This window comes from Balaenoptera musculus, chromosome 10 (genome assembly GCF_009873245.2).
Source record: "Balaenoptera musculus isolate JJ_BM4_2016_0621 chromosome 10, mBalMus1.pri.v3, whole genome shotgun sequence".
Classification (NCBI taxonomy): domain Eukaryota; kingdom Metazoa; phylum Chordata; class Mammalia; order Artiodactyla; family Balaenopteridae; genus Balaenoptera; species Balaenoptera musculus.
The window spans coordinates 42,464,687-42,490,073 of NC_045794.1; the positions used below are offsets into that span (position 1 = coordinate 42,464,687).

General features: G+C 45.4%; 1 protein-coding gene across 1 annotated transcript; it reads left to right on the forward strand.

Annotated features, from left to right (window-relative positions):
* The first annotated feature begins 360 nt into the window (after positions 1-360).
* LOC118902773 (ADP-ribosylation factor-like protein 2-binding protein) lies at positions 361-13,677 on the forward strand. Its single transcript, XM_036867451.1, has 3 exons — positions 361-377; positions 2,313-2,538; positions 13,204-13,677. Exons 1-3 carry the CDS (start codon positions 361-363, stop codon positions 13,675-13,677), a joined length of 717 nt encoding a protein of 238 aa, XP_036723346.1.
* The last annotated feature ends 11,710 nt before the right edge of the window (positions 13,678-25,387 follow it).

Consider the following 25,387-nt stretch of genomic DNA (forward strand, 5'->3'; position numbering starts at 1 on the left):
ATGGCAGGCACCAGGCTACCCAATAGGAACACGATGATGCACGAGACAGGGTCCATGATCTGGAAAAGCTCACAGTTGTATTGAAGGGGGGGTCAGTCATGTGAACAACTCCTTACAGTACTTTGGGGTAAATGTTTTTGACAGCAGATCAAACAAAGTACTACGAGCAGAAGAAGAAGAAAGGCTATGGAAGGCATCAGAGAGAAGATCATTTTGAGTGGGGTATTGAGGGATGAGCAGGAGTGGGCCCAGTGGGTAGAAAAGAGGAGAAAGGCACCCCTGGTAGAGAAGAAAATATTTCAAATGTGGGTGAGGGGAGAGTGTTGATGAGAGATCCCACATGCTTGCAGAATAGGAGACATGGAGGAGGAGGACAGGTGATAAGCAGGAGCTGAAGGTGTAGGTTGAAGCTGACGGTAATGATCTCTGCAAGCTATGCTGCAGAACTGGGACTTCACTCTGTGGGCAATGGCCCTCAGTGCTGACAGCACATCAGACCACTGGATAGTTTTTTTAAAATCCAGATCCTCAAGCCCCACTCCTGACCTCTGGAGTCAGAATCTCAGGGAATGTGGCCCAGGCACTTGTATTTTTTTTTTAAAGCTCCAGTTTGCTTTGATTCTGATGGACTAATTTTTATAACATAAGGAACTTAATTAATGGAGGAAAATTCCATGTTTTTATGAAAGGCTGGGTAACGATAAGGGAGAATCACCTGTTCTGTCTTCAAACCAGATGCAGAGTTTCATCTAGTCCAAGAGGCTAGGCCAACCACTCAGCCTTGAGATGCAGTTTCAAATGCTGATGATAGCAAGGTACCACCAGAGCCATTAAAAGGGGGCACGGAGCTTCGAAACACATCGCTGAGAACAAGACAATGCAAACCAGAGCCCAGATCAAAATATTCACGATACATATATCTGATGGATCTTAAAAACATCTTGATGAGATAAAGAAGCCATATGCAAAAAGAATATGTTCTGTATGATTCCATTTGTATGAAATTCCAATACTAAATACCATTTGTATGAATTCTAAAACTAACCTATACTGACAGAAACCAAGCCCATCTTGGGCCTGAGGGCTGACGAGCAAATAACTGCAAAGGGGCTGGAGAGCATTTTGGAAGATGTCGTAGATTTTGATTGTGTTTGTAGTTACACGGGTATATACATTTGTCAAAACTCATTGAAATGGGTGCCTTGTTACCGTATGCAAATTATACCTCAAAGAAGTTGATTTTAAAAGGGGGACCATAGGAAGAGGGGACAGGAAGGACAGAATACTCATGCTGAAGATAACATGAGTTCTGGGCTGTTCTTTGGAATAGCTATTCCAAGGAACTTCACTATATTGATTTGTCCCTATGAAATAAAGTAACTCTATTTTATCAAAAAGCTCCATTAAAGAGTGAAAAGGCAACCTACAGAGTGGGAAACAATATTCACATATCAACAAAGGGCTCATATCCAGAAGATCCAAAGAACCCATTTAAATCAACATGAAAGATAACCCACTCAATAGAAAAATGGGCAGAAGACAGGCACAAAAGACAATATCCAAATGGCAATAAACCTATAAAAGGAGCCCAGCATCATTAGCCACTATGGGACATGCAAATTGAAACCATAAAGATATACAATAGTACCTCCTCTAAAAAGGCTAAAATACAATACAAAAAAAAAAGAAAATACCAAGTGTTGGCAAGAATGCGGAGCAACCGAAACTCTCCTACACTGCTAGGATGGCTACCTAGGGAAACTGTTTGGGATATCTACCATAACTCAACACACCCATACCCTATGAACCCAGTGATCCCACTACTAGATATACACAAAGCCATTGTGGGCACACATGTATTCACCAAAAGACATGGACTAGAATATTCATTGCAGCTTTGTTCATGATAGCTGAAAACTGGAATTGAATCCCACGTCCATCACAGTAGAGTATGTAAATAAATTGGGGATGCTGTACTAATAAGAATGAATCAACTCCAACTACACAACTGGTTTGGGATGATTCTCACTATATTGTGTTAAGCCACAAACTGTATGCTTCTACTTATATAAAGTACAAACACATTAAAAACTAACCTATGCTGTTAGAAATCAGAATAACAGTTTCCTGGGGTAGGGTGGGGTGGGAAGTGGTTGGAAGGGAGCCCGGTGTCGGAGCTTCTGGGGTCATGGGGATGGATGTTGCGTGCTGGTTACATGAGTGGGTTCAGTTTATGAAAATTCATCAGGGTGAACACTTGAGGTCTGTGCTCTTTTCTGTACGTCCAATAAAAAGTTTTTAAAATGTTGCAGAACTCCAGCATTTAATGAGTGGACAGAGGAAGAGAAGGCCAAAGAAGAGATTGAGAAGGCAGGGCAAGAGAGCCCGCGGGAAAATAAGGAGAAAAGGGGTGAAAAGAGTCAGAGCTTCAGAGCTTCAAAAATCGGCCACCGAGTGGACCTTGAGGCCGTCCCTGGAAACTTCAGAGGGTGCCGAGTCAGTGGCTGGCAGAGCGAGATCCCGATGGTAGAGGGCAAGGTAAATGGAATGTGCTGGACAGATTCGCATTTCGCATTGCCCCAGGGATCTCCCTCCAACTCTGAAGGAGGCTCCTCCAAAGCCACCTCTTGTGCCCCTCCCGCCAGCCCCACACAGGCTCCCTCCAAAGGCACCTGTACATCTCTGTGCCAAGCCTGCAGCCTGGGCAGTACCTCTGGCCACACTGAGTGAGATCTTCTTGTACTCCCCACCAAGGCTATACAGGCTTCTGCTGCCAAAGGCACCCCCTCTCATGGCACAGGCTGTAGAGGCTGACTGGGGTGGTGCAGCTCTTGCCAGACACTGCAACGGCAGAGAGACAACTGGAGCCCTTGGTGGCCTGGGACAGCCTGCTGGGCTGCTGGCTCATCATTTTCTCTGGATGCAGGAAGATGTCTTGGTTCAGAAAGCCTCGGAGGAAAGGGCACCTTCTGACACAGGGAGAGAGGTTGTGCTTTTTATAGGTTCCAGTGAATTGGTTCATTAATTGGATGATTTGCTGAGCTTGACTTTTCTAGCCAAAACGGGTCAATGGTTCAAATCTTGAGCACACTTTAGCTCAAATCCTGGAGTCACCAGCTGCTTTGATTTATCTGACATTAGTCTTATTTTGCCTTCACCAGACCCAAGGCAGAAAAACACTTAGGCTCTCCTATGGATGGGCTGCTTCCTAAAGGGACCCAACCCTAAACTTCAACCATCTGCTTAATGACTTTCTATGCTCCTCTCATCTCCAGTGATCTGGGTCATTGGCTCTTGTCACTCAGATCCCAGCTCTTAAGAAAGAGGTTTGGTTCCTTAAAAAACTAAAAATAGAACTACCATATGACCCAGCAATCCCACTACTGGGCATATACCCTGAGAAAACCGTAATTCAAAGAGTCATGTACCACAGTGTTCATTGCAGCTCTATTTACAATAGCCAGGACATGGAAGCAACCAAGTGTCCATCAACAGATGAATGGATAAAGAAGATGTGGCACATATACAAAATGGAATATTACTCACCCATAAAAAGAAACAAAATTGAGTTATTTGTAGTGAGGTGGATGGACCTAGAGTCTGTCATACAGAGTGAAGTAAGACAGAAAGAGAAAAGCAAATACCGTATGCTAACACATATATACGGAATCTAAAAAAAAAAAAAAATTGTTCTGAAGAACCTAGTGGCAGGGCAGGAATAAAGATGCAGACATAGAGAATGGACTTGAGGACATGGGGAGGGGGAAGGGTAAGCTGGGACAAAGTGAGAGAGTGGCATGGACATATATACACTACCAAATGTAAAATAGATAGCTAGTGGGAAGCAGCTGCATAACACAGGGAGATCAGCTCGGGGCTTTGTGACCACCTAAAAGGGTGGGATAGGGAGGATGGGAGGGAGACGCAAGAGGGAGGAGATATGGGGATATATGTATATGTATAGCTGATTCACTTTGTTATACAGCAGAAACTAACACACCATTGTAAAGCAATTATACTCCAATAAAGATGTTAAAAAAAATAAAAGAGGTTGGTAGAGAATTTTGTCTCTAGAAATTGTGTACAAAGAGTGGTCCTCCTTAGAGAAAGCCCCTCCAGCAATACTGGGAATCACATCCATGGGCGGCAGGGGGGGTGGGCTCAAGATGTTGGGGTCATTAAGAGCTTCTAAAGCCAGGTGAAGCTTTTCCTCTCCTCTCCTGAGTAATGAGCCCCCCCTTATCTCTGGACAGTTCCCAGACTGCCCGGACAGGACTCTCCACCCCTGGATATGGGACTTTACCCCACCACCTCATGCCTGCCCAGTTCAGCAAAGCCCCAGCCCCACCCAGACAATCAAATGGAGGGACTCCACATCCTAGGGCTCTTGCCAAGGTTTTAGAACCTCACACTGGGTTGAATGGGCACACAGATATTTGAAGGGAAAGAAAAGAAGAAGAGAAGTTAAAATGCCCTGCTAAAGCAAACATCTTCACCTCTGCATCTCCCTGTCCTGCTCCAAGCTCAGCACAGGGCCCTGTACATGGATGCTCTGGAATTAGTATAATCACAGCCTCCAAGAACAGTCTTTTGTGAAATGTTTCTCTCTCCTGCCAGGGTCATTTGCCGTGCCCAACTCAAGTACATTAGAAAAGCAGCTGACTCTTGGTTATTCACATAATTGGTGAGAGAAGAGGCTTAAATGGTATGGACCAGTCCCTCTACCAGAAATCATCCTATTTGGCTTTGGGGCCACACACACACACACACACACACACACACACACACACACTCACGCATCCTCAGCTCCTAGGTTCCAGGTCCTGAGCACTCCACCCTCACCCCAGCCTAGACCCTTCTGCTGGCAATCTGGCACCCATTGGGGTGACAATCAAGCAGGTGACAAAGGGTAAGCGGGAGGTACCAACCTGGACCCCACATCATGTTGCAGGAAAACCACGTAGATAATGAAGACCTAGAGGAGACCTATGTCCCATCATCTCCTGGGAACAAGGCAAGCGAGGCTGGGTTTGCATTTCAGTAAACATGTCTTAGACTGCATGTTAGACACGACTTCTTGCAGAGAAAGCAGACCCTGAGAGGGAGGGGTGCTAAGGGAGGCTTTGCAGCCTGACTCGCTATGGATCTTAATATAAAGTAAGAGAATATGGCTTGACAGCAACCAAACCCTCTGGCTGGGGGCTAACTTTTAATGTCCAGAAATAAGAAGCCATTCAGAATCAGAGGCCCTAAGAAAGTGTGACTTTCTGTGTATACCTGCAGATAAGGGGAGTCTGGGGGCAAGCAAAGCCATGACATATGCAGGAAATCACAAGCAATTTAGTGTGACCAAAGTACAGGGGTGTTCTTTGTTTGTTTGTTTGTTTAATTTATTTTTGGCTGCGTTGGGCCTTTGTTGCTGCGTACGCGGCCTTCTCTAGTTGTGGCGAGCGGGGGCTACTCTTCGCTGCAGTGCGCGGGCTTCTCCTTGCCATGGCTTCTCTTGTTGCGGAGCACGGGCTCTAGGCACGCAGGTTTCAGTAGTTGTGGCACGTGGGCTCAGTAGTTGTGGCTCGCAGGCTCTAGAGCGCAGACCTAGTAGTTGTGGCGCACAGGCTTAGTTGCTCCACAGCATGTGGGATCTTCCTGGACCAGGGATCGAACCCATGTCCCCTGCATTGGCAGGCGGATTCTTAACCACTGCGCCACCAGGGAAGTCCCCAGAGTACAGGGTTTGAGAAAGGAGATGTGGGAGGTGAGGCTGGAGAGCTCAGTAAGGGTCAGACCATGAGGGACCTGATTCGCATGCTGGGAGTTTGGACTTCACCCTGATAGGCATTAGGAGGCCACTGAAGAACTTGAGCAGAAGAGTGACACCATCAGACTTGTGTTTCAGGAAGAACAATTAGATTCAGAATATAGAATGGATTAGAGGGAGGTTCTTTGAAGTTCCTTGGGAAAAAAAAAATATTTAAGCCCAGGAGAATTTAGAAAGAAAGATGTTTTCTATTCCCCAGGTTGCCACCTTCTCAAACCTGGCAGCATGTTAGAATCACCTAGTGAACTTTAAAGATACTGGTGCCAGATCCCACCCCCTTGATTTCCTGATTTAATTGGACTAAGCCTGACCTCAGAAATTTTGAAAGCTCCCCAGATGATTCTTGTTTTAATTTAAGTTGGAAGATAGAATGTTCAAAGGTTAGAAGAAGTAAAATTGCTGCCGGGCTGTTGGTGGGGGGAGGAGGGTTTGGAGGGGCTAAAGGAAAGGAAACAATGTAGCTGTGGCCCAACTACTGCTTCCAAACCCAAGGTGAATGCCTTCAAAGGCCCAGCATGTAGCTTGGGCTTGAGCGAAAGTTGGGAGACCCAGCTCTTGCTCTAAAGTCTTTTAACCCATCAGGTGAAGCAAGACTTATGGCCCAGAACAGTGCAAGATCCAGTGTGACAAACTCTGGTCAGAGGGCAAGAAAAGAGGCCAGGCTCAAGGTGGGCCATAGAGGTTGGGAAAATCCTCACAGGGCAGAGAACACCAAAAGGCGTGACCTTGAAGGATGTCTGGGCAGGGGATGTATAGGAGGGAGAAGGTGTATTCGTCCTTATTCTGTAAGGCCAATGGTACTTGGTCAAACAGTTACCTTGGGAAATATGACATTAAATGAGGGAGATCGAGGCCACAGCTATTCTATATGTGCCTTTGTGCAGGTTAGATAAAGGTGCCCCTCCAAAAAGATGCAGCCCCAGGAGGGCAGGACTTGATTGGTAGAGGGTGGGCTGAATCTCTGGCCCCTCCTCACCCCTTCAACTGAAAATCTTTGCAGTAAAGCTACACTAACATTTGCTATGGCTCTCATTAGTAAGAATCCTGAGAAGCGTCATTATTTGTTTGTTGTAGGGGATTCATAATAACCAGGTAGACTCCACCCTCTACTTCTGCACCAGCCACGGGGATTTAGCATTGACTTTGCAATGCAGATTACTCCTCAGTAATGGTGTCACATTTCCTAAGGACAAGGTTATGTTGCATTGTGATGCAATAAGGAATTCCATCTCCTGTCCGTCCCAAGTAGTTTGGTATTGGATAGTGAGAGAAGGTGGTGAAGAAGATGCAGGAGGTGAGCTGCAAACTCCTTCATAGAGAACGCCCCATCTGAGGAGGGGAATGGGAGGCACACCCAGGACATTGAGACCCTGGAGCCCAGGCAAAGCCATGAGCTTCAGGATACACGCTCAAGACAAATTTCAGGAGATCTTCACACACACACACCATGAAACCTCAGGGGTCAGCAAGGCTTTACTAAGGACAGAATGTGACAGACTAACTTTATCTCACTTTCAATAGGGGCAGCTTGCCTGGTAGGCCAGAAGATACTATAGATGTGGGGAAACAAGAGTCCCCGCAAGATGAATTGCGTGTGAGGCAGATAGAGAAATACCTGGAGGAGGCATAGTACCATTAGACACACCCATGTCCAGCTGAATCCCTTCCTCTGAGTTGGACAGTGTCCCCTGAAGGGATGCTCTGTCCTCAGCCCTCACTCAGTCTGCATTTATCTAGTATCTGCTCTGGGCCCAGAATTGCCAGGCACTAGAATCCCAAAGACAAAGAAGAGCTGGTGTCTGCTCTCAAGGAAGTCATAGTCCGGTAGGGAAGACAGACATGTCAGTACAAGAGTATTGTGCACACTGCTGGGGGGTTGCTATGTACCATAGTACATCCACACAATGGAATACCCTCAGCAATAAAAAGGAGCAAACTGTTGATACACACAACAGCTTGAATGAATCTCAAAGACATTATGCTGAGTGAAAGAAGTCAATCTCAAAAGGTTACTACTGTGTGATTTTTTTTTTTTTAAAGATTTATTTATTGATTGATTGATTGCTATGTTGGGTCTTCATTTCTGTGCTAGGGCTTTCCCTAGTTGCGGCAAGCGGGGGCCACTCCTCATCGCGGTGCGCGGGCCTCTCACTGTCGCGGCCTCTCCCATTGTGGAGCACAGGCTCCAGACGCGCAGGCTCAGCAGCTGTGGCTCACGGGCCCAGCTGCTCCGCGGCATGTGGGATCTTCCCAGACCAGGGCTCAAACCCGTATCCCCTGCATTAGCAGGCAGACTCCCAACCACTGCGCCACCAGGGAAGCCCTACTGTGTGATTTTTTTATATGAGATTCTCAAAAGGACAAAACTATAGTGACAGAGGAAAAATCAGTGCTTGCCGGTGGTTAGAGGTGGATGGAGTGTGTGACTATAAAAGAATAACAAAGAGGAGTTGTAGGGGGTAATGGAACTGTTCTGTACTCCGGTTGTGCTGGTGGCTTCATGAATCCACACATGTATAACTGTGTTACAATTTATAGAATAGTGCATCCAAAACGGTCCATTTTAATGCATAGACGAAGAAAAGAGGAACATTCTGAATGGATCACAGTTGAGGGGAGCAGGGGGGACACTAACTTAGTAGGACACTAACTCTACAAGACAAATGACCAGGTTTCTTTAATAAATAAATTAAAAGGAATAAAAAGAGGGATGGAAATCTGTACCTACAAGCCAATTACAATGCATGAACATTATTTAGACCCTGATTCAAACAAACAATTTTAATGAAAACATTAATGAAACATTATGGGAAATGTGAACTTGGACTGGATATTTGATCATATTAAAGAATTAGTGTTTATCCTGTTAGGGGGTCATAATGTTATTATGGTTGTATTATTTAAAGAGTCTTTGGGACTTGGTGGTCCAGTGGTTAAGACTCCAAGCTTCCAGTGCAAAAGGGGCGCAGGTTCAATCCCTGGTCAGGGAACTAAGATCTCACATGACGTGCGGTGCAGCCAAAAAAAAAATGAGCTACTTCCTCTAAGACTAAATATAACACCTTTCTTCTCTATGACAAAAAAAGCAGCTTCTGCTTTACATAGCAGTTTTTCTTTCCAATACACCCAAGTGAGGACATCGTTGCATGTTACTCAAATTTATAACTGACCTGAACCTAGTCAGAGTAACAAGAAGTTGGGTGGCAGGATCAGAATCCAAAAATAATTTGACAGTTTGGAGCCTGAGCCAAATCTAATATGAAAGATTTAACAGAGATTAATGTAAATCAAAAACTTACATGTATTCAAGCAAAACAAGCTGTACAACGTGGCATGGGGAGATTCACAATGGCTTGTATAAAATGGCACCAGCTCAGGATCACTCAGCAGCAGGAGAGGGCTGCCAGACTCACCGGCAAGGTTGGAGGATGTACAAAGAGTAGCCCCATGCCCACCCTTTTCCCAAGCTAGTCAAGCCTCACCTAGAGAGTGGGGTTGCATTCCAGATATCCAGAGTATGCCTGTGGGACATGCAGGCTGACGGGGGCATGCCAAAGCAAAGGAGGAAATGGAAATGTTCAACTTGGAGAAGGAATCTGATAAAGGAACAACCAACCTCAAACATTTGGAGATTCTCATGCACAAGGGGACTTGCTCCCTATGGCCACAGAGGGAAAAACTTGGACAAATGAGTGGAATTTACAAGGTAGGACAGAACTTAGCATCCTCTGTGAGAGAGAAGAGTTATCCCCCACAGGAGGGTGGGCTGCCAATTATAGAACCATGTTTTGGACTCTAGTATCTAATTGGGGCTCCTCTTCAGGGACGCTGAACTCATTTCTAGCCTCAAGAGTCTGATTCCTGGGGACTCCCCTGGTGGCGCAGTGGTTAAGAATCCGCCTGCCAATGCAGGGGACACGGGTTTGATCCCTGGTCTGGGAAGATCCCATATGCCGTGGAGCAACTAAGCCCGTGTGCCACAACTACTGAGCCTGCACTCTAGAGCCTGTGAGCCACAACGACTGAAGCCTGTGCACCCTAGAGCCCGTGCACCACAACTACTGAGCCCACATACCGCAACTACTGAGGCCCACAGGCTCTAAGGCCTGCGTGCTGCAACTACTGAGTCCACGTGCTGTAAATACTGAAGCCCACGCACCTAGAGCCCATGCTCCAAAACAAGAGAAGCCACCACAATGAGAAGCCTGCGCACCACAACGAAGAGTAGCCCCTCCTCGCCGCAACTAGAGAAAGCCTGCGCACAGCAACGAAGACCCAACTCAGCCAAAAAAATTTTTAAAATAAAAAGTCTGATACCTCAGAAATCAATAAACAATGGTAACCCTAGAAATAATGATAGAAATACCTCCCACTTATTGAGTACTTACTTTGTTCTGGGAGCTGTGCCAACTCTAGCATGCATTAAATTATTTAATCAGTCTATCAGTCAACAAGTGCTCTGAAGTACACATTTTCTGTCCGGTATTATACAAACAATATATGACACAGTCCCTCTCTTTAAAGAGTTTATAATCTAGTTGCTAATCTAAATTTTAGCAACTAGATTATAAAATTTTGCTAATCAAAATTTTCATACCTGTAGTACAATATCTGTATGAATATCTTTCATTCTGTAAAGTGCTTTTCATGTATATTACTTCATGTATTCCTTGAAACATACCTGAGAGACAGATATTATTTTTATTACCACATTAATGAGAACTAATAGCTAACATTTTTAATTGCTCTCTTCCTCTGTGAGTTCCCCCTTTTCCAGTGTTGCTCAGTATGATCCTAACCTCAAACAAAGACTAGCTTTCTAACTTTATTTTTATACCCCTCTCATCCTGAGTTGTATGAGCTGCTTGTATATTTTGGAGGTTAATCCTTTGTCAGTTGCTTCATTTGCAAATATTTTATCCCATTCTGTGGATTGTCTTTTCATCTTGTTTATGGTCTCCTTTGCTGTGTAAAAGCTTTTAAGTTTAATTAGGTCCCATTTGTTTATTTTGGTTTTAATTTTCATTACTCTAGGAGGTGGGTCAAAAAAGATGTTGCTGTGGTTTATGTCAAAGAGTGTTCTGCCTATGTTTTCCTCTAAGAGTTTTATAGTGTCTGGTCTTGCATTTAGGTCTTTAATCCATTTTGAGTTTATTTTTGTGTATGGTGTCAGGGAGTGTTCTAATTTCATTCTTTTATATGTAGCTATCCAGTTTTCCCAGCATCACTTATTGAAGAGGCCGTCTTTTCTCCACTGTATATTTTTGCCTCCTTTGTAAGACCCTACGTCTTAATTACCAGTTTCTCAGGCAAAAAGTACATCAAATAAATTCATGGGTATTCAAATATGGACTGTGTTGGCCTTGACTGTGAGTAATCACATCTAGAATAAGGCAGAACGCCTGGCTTAAAACAGCCAAATGACTAGTCTTAACAGTGGGAGTGGGTAAGGAGCTCTAATGCACCCATTTGCTAATTGCTCTCCCCTGATGCTACTAAGAGTGGATTTGGGGAGGTCAGCCCTAGCAGCCTGGAGGCAGAGAAAACAAGCACTTATCTCTGTCAGCTAGGGATCAGCTAACCAGAGTCATTATTTCAGTGACCTTAGGCATCAGAGTGGGATCCTCAGAAACTCAGCCAGTAGGAGAAAGAATGTCCAGGATGGACAGAAAAGGCAGGAGGAGGGATGGAGAGACTGACCCAATTAGCACGTCATTCCCTGCTATCAGTCATATAGCAGCAAGCCAAGGAAACCCACTCCCCCTCTGAATCACTGCAGAATTTGCTAATGAATTCTTTGGTATATGCCATGGGCTACCCACTGTCCCTGGTCCTTCACCTCTAGGATCTTCAAGGATCTCAGGGTCTTCTCCACTCTTCCCAGGGCACCAGTTCTCACTACAAGAGAAGCATCCTCTCCATCCGAATCCCAGTCAAGCAGACAGCTGGCTGGTCCCTCTCCCCCATCTCATGTCAGATTCCTGGAAAGCAAACTCTGAGATGGAAATCTGTGGGCAGGAAATGCATGGGGAGCACCCTTAGGATTAATGTGTGAGGGAGTGAAGGAAGCAGGACTGGGATGGAGGGACCCCTAATCCATACAGGGCCGATCCTGCTTATTTTTCTCTTAGCCTCACCCCACTCCATCATCTCATCTACCACTGCAGGCATGATTTTGGAGGTGGCCCCTCCCCCAATTTAGCCCCACTTTCCTGCAATCCTGTTAGCCTTCTCTGGCCTCCCTCTTCCTGAACTAGGTTCTGTCTTCCTCACCCGACCCCAGCTATTCCCAGCATCCCCACAGGGCACTAATTCTGGCCCAGTGATGAATGTTTCTGGGATTCTGGACTCCTGAATGGCTCAAGTGCTGTTGGAGTCCTTGCCTTAGACAAGCAGATTAATAAGAAAAACGAACTGCCCACCCAAAGAGAAAATGGACTAAACAAATGAAGAAACAGTTCACAGAAAAGGAAAATTAAAGAGTTGATAAGCATAATTACAATGCTCAACCTCATTAGTAATCAAAGAAATGAAAATAAAACCGAAAAAAATGTCAAAATTTCAAAAGAATACCACAAAGTGTTCATAAGACTGGAGGAACAGGAAGTCATACATTACTTGTAAAAGTATCAATTGGTACAATCTTTCTGGACAGCAGTTTGACAATATAAATCAAAATTTTAAAGTGGCCTAGCAATTCCACCTCTAGGAAGTTATCTTAAAGAATGAACAGGACAAGCTTTCAGAGATATGTGCTCATTGCAGCAATGTTTATTATACTGAACAATAATAGAAATAACATATGCATCAAAATGCTATGCTACAGCCATATAATGGAATATTGTACAGTCATTAAGAATGATGATGTCGGGGCTTCCCTGGTGGCGCAGTGGTTGAGAATCTGCCTGCTAATGCAGGGGACACGGGTTCGAGCCCTGGTCTGGGAAGATCCCACATGCCGTGGAGCACCTAGGCCTGTGAGCCACAACTACTGAGCCTGCGCGTCTGGAGCCTGTGCTCCGCAACGAGAGGCCATGATAGTGAGAGGCCCGCACACCACGATGAAGAGTGGCCCCCGCTTGCCACAACTAGAGAAAGCCCTTGCACAGAAACGAAGACCCAACACAGCCAAAAATTAATTAATTAATTAATTTTTTTTAAAAAAAGATAGTGTGACCATATTAAAAAAAAAAAAAAAAAAAGAATGATGATGTCAGCCATGGTGATGGGAGGCCAAGCATGGCTCCTAGAGATCAGTAATGGGAGCCAGGTGCAGAGTGGTGGGTGGTGCATGGAGACCCCGGGCGCCCTGCGCAGGCGCAGAGTCAGCTGGCCCCAGGCTGGTGGGATGGATGAGGCGGAAGTGACGGAAGTCTTGGAGGAAGAGAACTTCTTTCACGCTGTCCACCTCTTCCGCCGCTGAAGCTGAATCTGATGCTTTGGTTGGCTGTATGGAGGACGTTATCATGGATGCCGAGTTCCAAGTACTGCAGAGAACTTTCATGGACAAATACTACCAGGGTTTTGAAGACACAGAAGAGAATAAACTCACCTACACGGCAAGTTTTAATGAATGTTTTTCTTTGGTAGAAAAGTATATTGAAAAACAGCTGCTGGAGGGGATACCCGGATTCAACATGGCAATTTTCACGACAACGTTAAAGCACCATAAAGGTGAAGTGGCTCATGACATATTCAACATGCTGCTCACATTTACAGACTTTCTGGTATTTAAAGAGATGTTTCTAGAGTACAGAGCAGAAAAAGAAGGCCGAAGACTGGACTTAAGCAGTGGTTTAATGGTGACTTCCTTGTGCAAATCATCTGTACCAGCTTCCCAGAACAATCTGCAGCACTAGCTCCCCACTCCAGACAATGGGAACCTTCTGATATCTTGAGCCCAATCGTCTGGAAGAGGCTTCTGCTCGTGATGATAAGAGAATACACCTTGGAAAGACTGGCTCTGTTCTGCAGCTTTCTGTTAATGTTAGGTATTGATGGGTCAAAAAGATAATTACCTGACCCTCTAGGACTTCTGCTTTTTCTGAAACACCTTCTTCTATTCAATAATCCCTGCCGGGCTTCCCTGGTGGCGCAGTGGTTGAGAATCTGCCTGCCAATGCAGGGGACACGGGTTCGAGCCCTGGTCTGGGAAGATCCCACATGCCACGGAGCAACTGGGCCCGTGAGCCACAACTACTGAGCCTATGCGTCTGGAGCCTGTGCTCCGCAACAAGAGAGGCCGCGATGGTGAGAGGCCCGCGCACCGCGATGAAGAGTGGTCCCCACTTGCCACAATTAGAGAAAGCCCTCTCAGAGAAACGAAGACCCAACACAGTCATAAATAAATAAATAAATAAATAAAAGAACGTGAATTTCTTTGGAAAAAAAAAAAAAAAATCCCTGCCAAAGTGAACACCTTTCTAAGGTGCTCCTGAGAGCCTGACTGCTCTGCAGCAAGGTTGTGTCAAGCATTCCACCTGGAAGGCCCCTACCTCAGCATATATGTTCCTGTGTCAATAAAGTGAAATAATACCATAGCAAGCCCTCCCTGTCCCAAATACCACAGAGGCGGGCTTTGCCTGAACCTTCCATGTGCTCACAGCTCCTTCACTTGGGGAAGCCTTTCAGTCCTTCAAACACAATGGACCACCGTGTTCTATTTTTTACGATTTTAAGAGTATTTATGTAGGGTGTTAAAATAGCTGCCCCTGTCTTCAGATTTCTGAAACTCCTATTTTCTGCCCACCGTGATGGAAAAATTAGAACTAGTTTTGGCTGTGGGAATAGACTGGAAAAGATGTCCTTTACCCAAAAGCTGCATGTGAAAATCAACTCCTAGTCCTGAGTTTGCAATTCTTTTATCACTGTCTTCTAGTCCTGATGTAGTCTCAGTGTTTTGAGAGAAGCCTCTTTTTTATTTTAGAATCATTTTTGAAAAAAAAATTTTTTTTTGTAGGTGAATACTCTAATTCATCTAGTAGATTTAATCTTAGAATTTCTATGATTAACCACTTTAAAATCTAAGTATTAAATGGTTTTAATTTTTAGTCGTTAGTGCTATGATGGCAAACATACTTCACTAGTGTTATTTATTTTCCCTGACACCAATGAATATATGCTATACGTTGTAAATAGACTAAAAGATATCCTTTTTGTATAGCATATGAAGTGTATTTGTACAAGTTTGCTTAAAATTCTTCTGTATAAATCAGTTGGTTAGTTTTGGGTTGGGATGGGGATAAGTTTGGTAAAAATGTGATTCTTCAAGCTCTGCACTTCCAACTCTATTCTTTTTCCTGTCAAAATAGTGTTCCACTGGTCTAACTCAGCCTGAAAAAGAGGGGATAGCAAAGAGCTGTGATGACCTTCTGTCTGGGTTTGGTTTAGGAAAATGTTTGGTAGAACATTACAGACCAGAAAACATGTATGTCACACCTCTAGATAGGAGAAAAAATAGTAGTTTAATTCCCAGTGTGTACCTTTGATTTTTTTCATGTAAAAATTAAAAGCTGCACTGAAAAAGAAAATAATGATCTCCATCTATATCTCTTGTATGGAAAGATGTTATTTGGTAAATTTCTTCCCAGCTAGACTATAAATTCTATGAGAGCAGAGGCTGTATGTGTTCTCCACTCTATTCCTGGGCCTGGCACAGTGTCTGGAAAATGGTAGGCACTCGATTCAGCTGTTGAATGACTAAATGGGTAAATTTCCACAGTCGATTAAGTGAAAATCAGGTTACAAAGCAGTATGTATTGTAAGACTCTACTCTGTAGAATGTATTTACATGTATCTATCTCTATGTGTATGTGTGTGTGCATGCACATGATTGCACAGAGGAAAATATTACAGGGTGGTGGAATTATAGATAATCTTCCTTTTCTTTCTTTTTTTTACTTTGTTGAATTTTTTGCATTTTTGCTATATGTTCCTTTTATAATCTATGAGAAGATCTTTAGAAGGAGAGGGGAAAGAGTGAAGGATAAAAAGAATAAACAATAAAGGATAGAGAAAAAAGAAGCAGTTGCCACTAGGAGACAGATTGTTTAATGCTAAATATATAGCTGATAGGATTTCAAGTATCAATTTGGGAAGGCTGCTGTCACCCCTCTGACCATTCCACATAGGTAAATACCTATTCTACCCACCCTGGCTGCCTTCAAAGGCAAAGAGCTCTAGCTCTTTGGTAGCTCCACTGGCACGTGGTTTAGTCCCAGCCTGTGTCAAGAACATGGAACATGATGCCAGTCCTGGAACTCTCCCGGGATTTGGTCTGGATATCTGCCCTGTAGCCTTGTCCTTCCTCCGTGTTGCCCAAACTCTCTCTCTTTCCCAGGCCTGCTCCAGGCTTCCCTCCACATGTCTTTCTTGATTAACCCCCCTTCCCCAATCCCAAGCATGCTTCATTCTTTCACTTCCTCCTTCAGGAGCCCACTCTATCATCTCTCCTCATGAGAGTTCACAAGAGGGTCCTAGGTTCTCACTGTCAACTTTCAGCCCCATCCTGCCTTGCAGTGTGACCTATCCCATCTTCTGGTCAGCCTGGGGGAGGAGGGAGGACCTGCTCTCCTTATTCATTTCAATTCTTTCTTTCAATTGGCCACCAAATTTTTACTGAGTGCCCCACACCCTATGCAGGGACCTGAGACAGCACCCAACACCAAGATCTTCACACATGCAGCAGATGGATGGAGAGACTAAAGTGGCTGTCCCAACCCTGCGGAACAAGTGTAATGAAAAGCTGGGTTGATCCAGGACTCTTCCCAGTAAATTAGGCAACACATGGAGCAGAGCATCTGGGGTGTTTTCCTAGCATTAGTGATGTCTCTTGTAATGTCTCTAAAGGGCCAGTAAGAGCAGCAATCCAGAGTGGCCTGCCCTGCTTCTAAAACACCCAGAGCTGGGTAAATGGGGAAGGGGGCTACCTCCTGCCTGTAGGCCTTGAAAACATGGGCAAGGATTTATTGAACTCTCAAGTGTAGGAACTTTAAAATGTCTCCTTCTCCAAGTTTTGAGACCAGGGCTGCTATACGTTAGAGATTAGATGGGGTGAACATAGGCAATCAGATCAGGCTTGAGAACGTGAATCTTGAGCAATCTCCTGGTAATCTCCTTGGACCATCCGACAAATGTACAGATGCCCTCTCATTAGTCCAACTCTGATCTCACTTCTGGGAGGTAATGCATGATCTCCAGTGACTTACAAATCAGAATTTTACCACACTCAAAGACATGCAGATGGGATTGGTTTATCAGGTGGGGAAAGGAATGGAGACTCTAATTGTCATCTCCGCAGAAGCTCTCAGTCTCCCTGGTTTCATTCAGTGGCTGTCTCATTACCCTGATCCTTCCTGCGTATGGGACTCAGCTTTCTGAGAGTGACTGGGAAATGCTGGCATAAGGGCAGACACACATCTTCCCCACTCCTAATTTTACATCCATCTGGAGTGAGCTTCACTAGTGTGGCACTCCTACCTCTTACCTGAAAGGAGCCAAAATCTCACTGGAATCTACTCCCTTGATGAACTGCAAAACCCTCTTCTTCCAAGACTGGATCTCGGAGGCCTGATAGGAGCAAGAGGAAGGATGGGAAGACCTCCCTGGGAGTGGGCGGTCCCCACATAAACAACATAAATACTCTTGGGCAGACCTATCACAAGAACACAACCAAGTGGATAAAGGAGAAGCCAAGACTATTCAGTGTCCTTTATACTTACTACTGAACTTCTAGAAGACCACCATCCACACCTGATTTCCCTCCATTCTTGGACCTTGGTTTATTCTGTGACTCCTTGAAAGCCAAACACCAGAATGTGAAATACAGTGCAATTTACTGAGAAAAGAAAGTGCAACAATCATCAGCAGATGATCCTCAGCTCAGGGAATTAAGGCGCCAGAGGTAAGTCAGGATATGATGCCCAGATGTGGGGCAGGAACCCTGAGAACCAACAGTTTGGAGATCTTAACCATCTACCCTCTAGCAGCGGCCCCACTGCACTGCCCTCCTCAGGCGGGGGCTAAAACATGCCAGCCTCAGACCACCAACTCCCAGTGAGAGAGGGAGATGGGCCAGGATGGGAACAGGCCAGGCTGGGAAGACCCACACTGGTTTGGGCTGAGGTGTTGCAGTCCAAAGCCAGGGGCTTTTATAAGGGCGCATCTAGGAACATCATCAACCCAGACTAGCAGCTGGACCTCCCTAGCCTAGGAGAGGTCTTGGGGATGGAAGAGCCAGGAAGAAGTTCAACCACTTCTCCAGGGAACTTGAGGAAAAGCAAGGTTGGGAGTGGCAGTTTGTTGATGCCAAGCAGAGAGGGGTAACTGCTGTCACAGGCTGAGGGAAGCCAGTGGGTGTGGAGATTTGGCCCCAGAGGATCACTTGCAAAGCTGGTTTGAGCAGGTGGTCTGGGAGAAGCAGACAGTGGTGCTGCCTCCACTGCCAGACTGATAGCCAGTGCCTCCTGGGCTCTGGATGCCTCCAGAGCTGGAACTGGTGCCGCGCTGGTTCACAGAGCTGCTGCCCCCGCTGCTGCTGCCGCCGCCGCCTCTGTAGCCACTGCTACTGCTGCCACTGACCCCTCCAAATCCTCCACGGCTTCCACCAGAACCACTGCTTGTGCTGGTGACGTTGCTGACCACCTCTAAGGAGAACAAGCGCTTGGTTCAGGCTAAAGCCCTGGGTCTGTATCCCAACTCTACCCTGCTTGGCTGTGTGACTCCGAGAAAGCTACTCAACTTCTCTGAGGCCTCAGTCGGTAAACAGCAAGCGTGAGCCCTGGCCCTCTGGTCCCCTTTCCCAAGAACGAGAGCCAGAAATATCCACAGAAATTTCTGGTTCTCCAACCTAGGGAACTTCCCAAGACCACAGGGGTTTCAACTTTGGCCTGCCAGTTGGCCAGCTTCCACTAGGAGCAGAGTGTGTGGCCGTGGCCTGAGACCCTAGACACTGTTTGGTGGCCTGGCCTCCTTGCATGGGTCAGGCTCTCCCACCTGAACATCAGTCAGTGGGGATGTTTCTAGTCACCCTTTTTACATCCCAGGGAGAAAGTTTTTGAAGGGCTACTTACAAATACACACAGCACTCTGTCACTCCACAGACATCCTAAAAGGCAAGAGAAGGAGATGTGGATTATTTCTGCAATGAGTCATTAGCCAAAGAGCTGAGGCTTCATAACCTTGGGAGTTACGTCCTCCCATTTGCCCTACTAGAGGTCAAGTTCCCGGGGGAAGAAAGGCTATTCCAAGTCTGTTTCCAGACACAGATCTCCCTAGGAAAGGGGCCGCTTCAGGAGACTGAGGCGTCCAGAAGCTCCACCAGTCACACTTCATCTCTCCATCTTCCCATCCTCTTTCCCTAATTTCCCAGACTGTCTTCCAGGCAAACTACTCATCAGCCAATGCCCCCTTGATTAGCCCATCCTCACCTCTCCTCCCCTGCTGAGACTGTCTTCCCACCTTAGCTGTGCCCTTCCCCTCCTTCATGCAGCCCTGACTTTCTTATTTCTACCTCTCCTCTTCCAGGAAGCCTTCCCCAATGAGCCCTCCTGGTGGAGGGGTGGGGGGTGTGATGGCTGTTCAAGGTGGGTAACATGTGAGAGGGGCTGACGCTCAACACATGACGAATTTGGAAATGTCCCGCCCACGCTCCCCATCTTCCTGTGCCTCATTCTTGCTCATGGAGCGGGCATGCCCACATATCTGAGCAGACGTGGAACGTGTCTGCACACCTTGCCAACGTGGGCCCCACTGGTGTCGCTCACTCCTTCCTCCGTCCCACGACTCCCAATACACGCAGCACCATCTGCACTCTCATTCCTTTTCCTAGAGACTTATAAGAAATCCTTAAGTTTTCTTCTCACACTTGAGCTCCACTTCCTCCATCAGATTAGGAGCTGCCTGAAGACAGAGGCTCTGAACATGGGATCCAAGGAGCAGCTAGTCAGCAGAGGGATCTCTCAATTCTTGACACTCCTGTGGCATTTGACATGCACTCACTAAGCCCCTATCTGCTACTTGATTTTGCATTATTTTTCCAGAGTATGTATGCATCAGCCACCTTCCCATATGGACTCAGCCTCAGGGATGGGGGTGTGATAGGACTGTCTATACTGAGCTGTCCAATATGGTCACCACTACCCACATGAAGCTATTTAAATTTATTTAAATTAAATGTAAAACTCAGTTGCACTAGGCACGTTTCAAGTGCTCAAGTGGCTAAGGGCTACTGTATTGGACATTGTCATCATCTCAGAAAGTTCCACTGGACAGCGTTATAACTTTTATCATAAGCCCAGAGCACTTTTCCTTACACATTGCACATAGTGAGGTTCAGTAGAGCTATGTAATGCATTATTGATGTCCATGGTAAATTGGAGAATTAGATGATCTTGACTGACAAAAAAATAGTGGGGCTTGAATCCTAAACTCTGTCATTCAGGCAATTCCTTGCCTGTTGTCTGAGTTGTCCTCTCCCTGTAATCTTGCTCTCTTTCTTCATTATCAAAGGTCACCTGAAGCTTCACCTGAAGCTCCAGGTGAGACCCCAAAGCAAACAAGGGCAAACATCAGTGTCTTCAACTCCCTTCCCCTCCCTTGGCTCCAGTGCTGAGGCAGTGGGTGACAGCCTCCTAAGCGTGGCTCGTCTCTGCCACCCTGGCAGGTACTGGAGAAGAGGGATGGACAGAGGTGATGAACAGATCACCAAAGCACGGGTTTGGGTTGGGTTCCCCCAATCCACATCTCCCGAGCCTGCCAAAGCATCACCTTATTTAGCCAGTTGGGGTTGTTTTCTCAGCAGTTGACTGAAGCTGCTGAAAATATCCACCGTTGGCATCCTGGGCTATACTTCTCTTATTCACTGCAGGATCTTTTAGAGCAGTGGTGTCTGAATGAGCTGCCTGCTGCCAGCAGTCTGAGTTCTAATCCCTCAGCTGCCAGAACCTTCTGTGTAAGGTTGCCAAGTGACAGAACACTCTGCATCCTTATTTCCTCACCTATAAAATAAGACAATTGTCATGAAGCAGAGTTATTACCTCTAACCAACTGTTCTCTTGTACTCAACTGCGGTGAAAATGCTTAAGAGCTGCCTATAATGTAATTGCAAGAGGAAGAATGAATCACGAGACAGTAGTCATTACCTCTAGGTCAAAGTGAGCAAACATCCCTCTCTATCTAGGAGGTGAGGATGAAGGGGTGATGCTTATATGCCCCTTTCTACATGTGGATTCGCAGATGTAATTTTCAAGATAATCATTAATTTGTTCTCCCAAAAATAAAACCAAACAGTCATTCTGGATCTCCTGCCCCTGGACTAAGAATTATCATTTTCTCCTTTTTACCATGTCAAAATAAAAACTCACCACTACTGAAATAACTTTACCTAATGAATGAACAGTAAAAATATATTACCCTGTAGAGCTAGCTCCCGTTATAGCTTAAGCTTGATAAAGAAGTGAACACCTAAGTACAGTTAAATCCTTTTGTTACTAAGTCTTAGCTGTTAGCAATCACAATTTATTCTAATTCTGGTTCTCTCTCCAGACTTGATTAAAGTACTCTTCAACTTACCCCTAAATCCTTATCTGGTACTAGATTCTCTCCCAGGACTTGTCTAGGGCAGAAATCTATCCCCAAGTTAGCCTTGATAAAAAGGTTCTGTGGTTAAATAAATTTGGGAAATGAAAATTTTTTACTTTCTCTTGGGTTTTTAGTAAAGCTTCTTTGCATATTAAAAGCCTCTTTCCTATAGAAAAGAATCATTTTTACTAAATCAGAGCCTCCCAAACAAACCTAGCAACAAAATCTTTCTATCTTAACCCCTATTAACATGCTGTTGAATATACTTGAAGAAACACTAATCCAACCATGCATCCAAAATGGATAAGAAAGTACAGAGAGGACAGTCAAGGGGTTAAGACATAAAGTCAAGGAGACTTGCCTCATCCCTGGAGAGAAAGCACTTGCTCCAAGTGACACAGAGGAAGCTGAGGGCAGACTAAAACCTGTGGGTTGAAGAAGCAGGGAGAAGGGCTCTGGGATGCTGGGAAACGGAGAAGGTCCCTGAGGACCAATTCTCCTGTCAACCTATATTTCTCACCAGCAGTGGCTCTTGCTGGGTCTTTCCGAAAGCCATGGACCTTCCCTCAGGAAGCACCCTGGGCAAGGGGCTCATCCCTTTTCAGTGGCGTGCTGGATTTTCTGAAACTCAAATGACAGCAACTTCTTCCTCTCTTTCCTTGCAGCTTGGAGGAATGAAACACATGGAGGCCTTCAAGTTAAGCCTGTGTTCACATCCCAGGCTCACCACTTTCCACTTACATGGTCTCCAGGGAGTCGTTTTACCCTCTGGCCTCAGTTTTCTGTTCTGTAAATTGGGGTGAGCATAGCCTCTTCATGAATTGCAGTGAGGACCATAGGAAGTAGTGATGGAAAGCCCTTACGCAGGGGCAGGTGCTCACCACACAGCAGCCCTTCTGACGATGACGATGATGATGTCAGTGCATGGAGTCCTCCTGGAAGTTGTCGGCTTAGAGGTTGGCGAGGAGGGAGGAGTTCTAAAGGGTAGCCTAGCTTAGGGTCCATGCGGCATTGTAGGCTGATGATTTTGGCATAAAATTGCAAGGAATCATTGTGAGTCACATAAACGTCATTCTTCCATGCCTGGCCAAGCCAGTTTCCCACTACAGGGGCTCATCAGTAAAACAATTCATCAATCAGCAAACATTAATTAAGCTATTGCATACTTCTCAGAGTTGTGGGGACTACAATTTAGTGAAAATAATTTCCTCTTTCAAATATTTACTCTTTCTCCTGTCTGTGAAAGAATATTAAAATGTCTAACACTGAGTTCCTGCCATACACCAGAAACGGAATTAGGTTATTTACAAGTATCATTTCTAGTTGTCCTAAAAACTCTGCAAGATTGAAATTGTCATTCACATTTTACATATAAGGACATAAGCTTAATGAAGTTAATTAACTCGCCCCAAGTCAATTAGCTGACTGAGCTGGGATTTTACTCAGACTATCCAACTCCAAAGCCTGTCATAAATTCATGGATCATTTTTATCTACGTGGGCTTCAGCAAATCAAATGACAGCATCCCAGAGTGGAAAGTCCTCTTTGACGTTAAAAAACCCACAATAGAAGGTGATGGATAGATGTGACTTGAAACAGCAACCTGTGTTAATGAAAATAGCTTTAAATCTTATGAATTCCTCTTTGGCATCAAGGAGAAACATCCATCATTATCAAGGAATTTCCCCCAGTCAATCTCTCTAACTCCTCCGCCGGAGATCGGAGCTCTCCAGAGCTGAAGGTGGGCCTGCCCACAGCAGAAACCTGAGAAAACCTGTCCTGCTAACGTCGGAACTTCAGGTTTGGTTTCTGGCTCCTCAAGACCCCATAGGGCTGTTAGCAACACATGCCAGAGCTGGTGGAAGAGAGGGCCTCCAGGAGACTGAGAAGAAGTCAGCCGGCCCCATTCTGCAGCATAGCACAGGGGTTACGGGTGTAGACCTTGGATTCAGGGCCCAGATCTTCCATTTCCATTGCTAATGCGGGCATGTTACTCTGCCGCTCTAAGCCCCAGTTTCCTCATCTGGAAAGCGAGGATAATTACCACCTGCCTCCTGTGGTGGTGATGAGGATTACATGAGATGACGTGCACAAAGTGCCCGGGGTATGACTGGCACCAGTAAGTACCGAACAAAAGTCAGTTGGTTAATCATGTTGTTTTTGTTCAGTGTGTCAGGACAGCTGTTGCATTTAAGAATCCAGCCCTCTCCTTTTCATGTGCCCCCTTAGCTCACTGAAATTCACAGCACCTAGTATGTGCTGGGCAAGGAGAGGCACAAAGATGAAGGCGGCACATCCGTCCCTCCAAGGAGCTTCCATTCTAGCAGAGAACAGTCACTGAAAAGAGTCAGTTTAATAGAATAGCGCAAGTGATAAAAAAGGGATTAACAGAATCCAATGGGATCCCAAACAGACATTCATTGCCCTGTATGCAATCCAGGAAAACTTTCAGGAGGCAGTGCTGGAGTGATCTACGGTGAGAAGTAAGGGCTAGTCCAGTAGTTGAAGGTGGGATGAGTATTCCTGGCTAGGGGAACAGATTATCAAAGGCACAGAGGCCTAAAACAGCTGGGCTTGTAGCAGAACTGCAAGCACCTCACAGGCCATCGGCGCAGGTCTTGAAAGTACCCACATGAGGCTACACTGTCTGCCTGGCTAGTTTCCCATGTCTTTGCCCAAGATAAAAGGGTATTTCTAATATAAATCCAAAAAATGTCTAAAAATGTATACTTCCATGTATAACAGATTCACTTTGCTGTACACCCAAAACTAACACAACATTGTAAATCAACTATACCACAATAAACATTTTTAAATAAAAATTAAAAAATAATATATACTTCCTTCAAATTCAGAATGGTGTTTGTTCAGCTCAGCTACAACCAATATGACTCTAACCAAGGATCCTTTTCCAAGGAGAGGGGAGAGTAAAATGGCCTTCTACTTGGGTGCAGGGTTTCTCAATGGCAGCTCTGTTGACATCTCAGGTTGGATAATTCTTTGTCATGGGGCCTGTCCTGTGCATTGTAGGATATTTAGTAGCAACCAGGCCTCTACCCTCTAGATACCAGGAGCTCTCCTCCGATTGTGACAGCCAAAAATGTTACCAGCCATTGCCATAAGTTCTGGGGAGCAGGAGAGGGGGGGTGAGAATTGCCCCCCCCATTGAGAATCACTGTTTTATTGCCATCCAGAACCACACTTTCCTGCCCTGCCCCCGTCTCCTCCCAGAGTTGATAAAGCTGTCACCATCTGGTGATGTCACCATGGATTCCAAGGGTATGGATTGCTCCCACCATACCTTTGTCAGTGGTTTCCCAGGAGAACCAACTAGCCTTCAGCCTTCTATCCTGGGCTGGGCTGGAAGTGTGGTGGTGAGGAGCTTGACCTTAGCCACAGCAGAGACGTGCATCTGTGCAGCTTGCAGGCCAGAAGGGCTCGGGAGGGATGTAGATAAAATATGTAAAGTGTTTTCAGAACTCAAATGAGTCTTCCTAAGTCATCCTGAGATTGTTTCAAAGGATGCACATTTCTGGTCTTGGCGGCAGAGAGAGAATGTACCTGGGCTAAGGTGCTGAGAAGGCAGAGGGAAGGGGCAGCCCAAATCCCAAAAGATGAGATCTCTGATGATTGGGTAAGAGAAACCCCACCCAGCTCGAAGGCAAAACGGGAGAGTCATATAGAGATTGACCTACAAAATACCCAAAATTTTATATGCAGACTTGATCATCAGCAGTCAAGTCTGGATTATCCACAGGCATATTCTTATGGGAAACAACCCCCTGCTTCCCTTAACTGAGCCTTTTGTAGCTATGTCACCATCGCTGTTGATACTTTCTCTGGCAAGTAGCCCATATCCCAAGAGGAGACAGAAAGAAATAACCTGAAATCTAAAAACATGTCTTGGTCTCCTTAATATCAAAGGATGAGTTAGCAAGCTCTTAGAACAGGAAGGTACTGTTTTGAGCATTCTTTCCAACTGAGGCATAA